The 4,207-nt window shown below is 43.5% G+C and overlaps 1 protein-coding gene across 1 annotated transcript; it reads right to left on the bottom strand.

The window, feature by feature from the left end:
• Window positions 1-1,831: 1,831 nt before the first annotated feature.
• Window positions 1,832-3,129, bottom strand: LOC104531846 (lymphocyte antigen 6E; the record flags this gene model as incomplete). Its single annotated transcript, XM_010176900.2, is given in 4 exon segments — window positions 1,832-2,040; window positions 2,891-3,028; window positions 3,031-3,079; window positions 3,082-3,129. Coding segments are annotated over 4 exon segments (444 nt in total), but the record flags the coding sequence as incomplete, so codon positions are not given.
• Between the last annotated feature and the right edge of the window lie 1,078 nt (window positions 3,130-4,207).

The raw sequence follows: 4,207 nt of genomic DNA, 5'->3' as shown, positions 1-4,207 counted from the left end.
GCCAAGGATGAAGACTACTTCAAATAGCTCAGTTATTTTCTGGGTGTGGGGCAGAATATTTCTATCCAAGGCCACAGAACACTTTTTGGCTCATTCAAGGTGTTCAAATGTGTGTGACGCTTGAATATCTCTAAAACTGGCAGGAGGGGAAGAAAGGTGAAAAGAATAGACTGGAGAGAAGAATGAAGCCAGCTCAGCTGTGGGATGGCAATGTGATAGAAGCCATGAGAACAATGGAGAGTCTCATGGCTAAAGATGAAGTATCCTTGGCCAACCTTGCATTTGCTTTGAGGAGAAAAAAATGAGCTGAGGCTCTAGCAAGAAAATAGAAGTAGGAGGTAAAGCCCAGACTAAGACTGGATAAAAAAGCCAACAAGGAAGTCTGGGAGAGAAAAAAGCCAAGGAGAGCGTAGCTGAAGGTCAGATGTGGAGGAAAGTTGGACAAGATGAGATGGGAGCAGACTGGGGTGAGCTGGAACCATGAGAACGCATTTCCTTTGCAAACCTGTTATAAAGATCCATCTGTTTCTGAGTGTTGTTGTTCCTCTGCTCTCAGCAAATACCCAGCAGAGTGAGTAAAGTTTGTAGCTGCTCTCCCTGTGCAATGACTCTACAGAGAGAAAACCAGCTGGGTGAGTTGCACCCAACTAATTACCCTGGGAGATCTTGTTGGGTTAATCCTAGTGGAGAGCTTCTTCAGCTCAGGGGAAAGCCTCCTGTGACTCATTTCAGAAGGGTTTGAGTGAGCAAATCTCTCATTCCTTGCTAAGATTATCCACAAGGAAGGTCAGTGCAGGGGAATGAGCTTCTTCAACTTTAACCCAGAGAGGAAACTTGACTAGCAAAACTAAAATATTTATTTTCAAAGTTAATATTTTGTTATAGATGAAGCTGAAATTTCCAGACTACAGCAGACACACGTTGAAAATCATCTGTCTTTACTGATGATTTTCCTTTAAGCACCATGAAAGATACTTTTCTCCCCTTTCAAAATAATCCATAATGCTTATAAAGCAATTTCCACTGGAAGATCTTAAATCAATTTAAAGAAAACTTAATGCTCAAGGTGTCTTCATGTTAAATCTTACTTTGTCCCCTCTGCAACAGCCATTTCCTTTCAGCCAACTGACCCAGAAGAGAAACTGAAAGGAAGTTAAATAGAATACAGTTTACTCTGAAATGGAGTCACAAAATGACACTTCTGTCAGTGTAGGCAAAAAAAAATAAATAAAAAGAAAAAAGAAAATGTGGGGAGAGGCTTCCTGAAGTGAATGAAAAGCAATTGCAATAATATTTTAGCATTATTTCAATTAGACTTGCAGACTAACGCCTCCACTTTTGGTGCTGCTAACATGGATGTGTTCAGCCGCTGTCCCCGACGTACCATACCACACGACAGAATAAAATAACACTTTATTGTGCCCAGCTTCTCTTTTAACAATTATAATATGAAAGGCTTCCTCAGAGCAAAATAATACAGGGCAGAAAATGTTATAAAGGGAAAAATGGTGTAAGAGAATGGCAGGGATAAAATGAAGGGGGGAGGGAAATGCTTTGAATTATTAAGGCCAATAGTAGGAGAGATGGTGACTATATGGTGCCCTTCTGCATGTGCAGGGCTCCACATCGTGCCTTTCTCTTCCAAACACCATTTTGAGGTAGGGCTGTGCTCTTATCCATTCTCATCAGAGTATGGAAAGAGCAAAACTATTTGCTGATGGGATGTGATCTTCTAGGTAGGAGAGACAGGGCATCATTCACACTGTACCGATAAGACTTTGATCCCTTGCAACTCAAAGCCAAGCAGCTCCTTTCCCCACCTCTAACCCCTTTAAAAACTCAGATGGAGGATGCAGGCAAGACTGGCCAAAACACCCAGAGCTATCATAGTGTAGCTTGTTTTCACACTGCTGGCACCACTGATGTTGCACAAGGAAGTCTCGCAGCAGCTGGTAGCAACACCAGCTATGCCGATATTCAGGTCAATTGTTGGGCAAAATGCAGAACATTTCTTGGAAATACGCTGGCTCCGGTCGTTGCCTGAAGTGTAAGAGAGAGAGAACAGGGAGAAAAGTCAGGGGGTTTTTTTGTCTTGTATATTTTTTGTACTGTACTTAACGCTGCTGGTTTTCCCTTGGACGTCGTCACACTGCAACATTATTTGTGTATATATGTGACCTATGGAGACCATCTCCAGGCCTTAAGACACCTCTGCTGTTTTCAGGGCCAGTTAAGTGAAACCTAGGGCAGGAATCTAGAGATCTAATGCATTTGTACAGTGCAAGATTTCAAGTTGTCATTGTCACAATGCCTTAGAATCATAGAATCATTGAATGTTGTGTTGGAAGGGGCACACAAGGATCATCCAGTCCAACTCCTGTCCAAGCACAGGACAATCCCAGCTTTCAGACCATGTCCCTGAGGGCCTTGGCCAAATGCTTCTGGAATCTTGTCAGGCTTGGTGCCATGAGCACCTCCCTGGGGACCCTGTTCCAGTGCTCCACCACCCTCTGCCTCAAGAACCTTTTCCTCATGGCCAGCCTCACCCTCCCCTGGCACATCTTCCTGCCATTTCCTCTGCTTCTGGCGTTGGTGACCAGAAAGAAGAGATCAGGTCTTCTTTCAGATATTACCTAATATCTAATCAGATATTACCCCTCCAGAGCACTGTCTCTTTCCGATCCCACCAGCAAGGAGATGAGACAAAGGGTTTGTGCAGATAAATCCCCTCTCTTCCAATGTCTCTCTTTCTTGAGTGTATTTCATCAGCAGTGTAGTATTGTTATGATATATTGCATCAGAGACAGGCTATCTGAGTTCCCACCTGCTGCAATCAGCCTCATCTGAACCCCTTCTTGTCATCAGAGCCTTTGAAAAGCTTCACACTTACCGACTCCTGTGGTGGAATAGGTTGTGAGACAATACTTCTCATGGTCAGAGCATTTGGTTGTACTGAGACAGTGCATGTTGGAAGTTGCATCTTTGCATGTGAAACACGTCAGAGAGAAAGCTACAAAAGAAGCACACAACACGCATTAATCACCTCCAGAAGTATCCGTAGAAGCACAAAACTGGTGGTGCTGGTCCAGATGGAGGATCTGTCAATCCCAATGGCCACAGACAGACAACCTCTTGGGTGTGTGAAACTTGGACCCATTGACTCTCCTAGACCCAAATTACTTTAAGCTCAGATTCCTGACATTGATGTGGTTTGCTCATTTAGCATCCTTCAAGGGATCTTCCTTCTGGACACTTACTTGAGCCTCCTATGAATCCATTTAAAATCTGGCATCCCCAGTGTGTTTTTGGAAAGATTTGGAAAGTCTACCACCAAGTTCTTGTGGTTTTTTTCCAACCTGGCTCCTCCAAGCCCCATTTGCTGTCCACTAATTCTTGGGTGAAAAAAGACCAGTGGATTCCTGTCCACACTCTTTTTCATCTGAAGAGTTCTGGCCTACACATCCTTCCTCAGAGCACACAGACCAACAGTTAATTCTTTAAAAATCTTTTCAAATAGAAAAAGGGAGAGACACACCTGAGAGTAACACCTCTGGCCATACTAGGTATGAATGTTTTTCCATATGTCCCCACAAAGTATCTCAAATGACCTAGATCTGCTTCTCAGTGTTTGCTGGGAAGATGGATGCTTGCATTGGTTGTTTCATTTTCAAAGCTCTCCTGTGTCGGGAGGCAATCTTAGACTTGTAGAAGACAGGGCTCAGTAAACCACCCCCTTGGCTGCAGCAGATTCCTTTTTACAGCCATTCGTGGGTGATGACTACCTAACACTACAAAGGGTGAACATCTGTAACGCTACACATCTGCAAACACCCTGCTGATGAGAATCCATGAAAACAGCTTGCAGTCAAGGAAGCTAAAGCAGTCATTCATAGCAAAAAGGTCCTTGGAGAAGGTTTCTTTGCATGATAAGAAGAATTTCCTACTCATTTGTTTATCTAGAGCAAGCACTCCTGCAGTAATGTCACCCCTCAGGGATTAGGCTCATTCTTCTCCTTTCCAGGCTTTCCCTATCTATGGCCAGTTAATACCCATCTTATTTTTCTACCAGCACTGTCTTTTGCCTTCCTTGCTCTTCCTCTCCCTCACTCTTCTCCCTTGCCCAAATTTCTTTCCTTTGTTGGTACCTTTGCTGGCAATGTCCCAATCTCATTGCTACCCTTATCATAGAATCATAGAATGGTTTGGA

The sequence above is a fragment of the Antrostomus carolinensis genome, unplaced genomic scaffold (assembly GCF_000700745.2).
Source record: "Antrostomus carolinensis isolate BGI_N321 unplaced genomic scaffold, ASM70074v2 scaffold2100, whole genome shotgun sequence".
Lineage (NCBI taxonomy): Eukaryota > Metazoa > Chordata > Aves > Caprimulgiformes > Caprimulgidae > Antrostomus > Antrostomus carolinensis.
The sequence above is the reverse complement of the archived record's forward strand: the minus strand, read 5'-3'. Positions and strand labels throughout refer to the sequence as shown.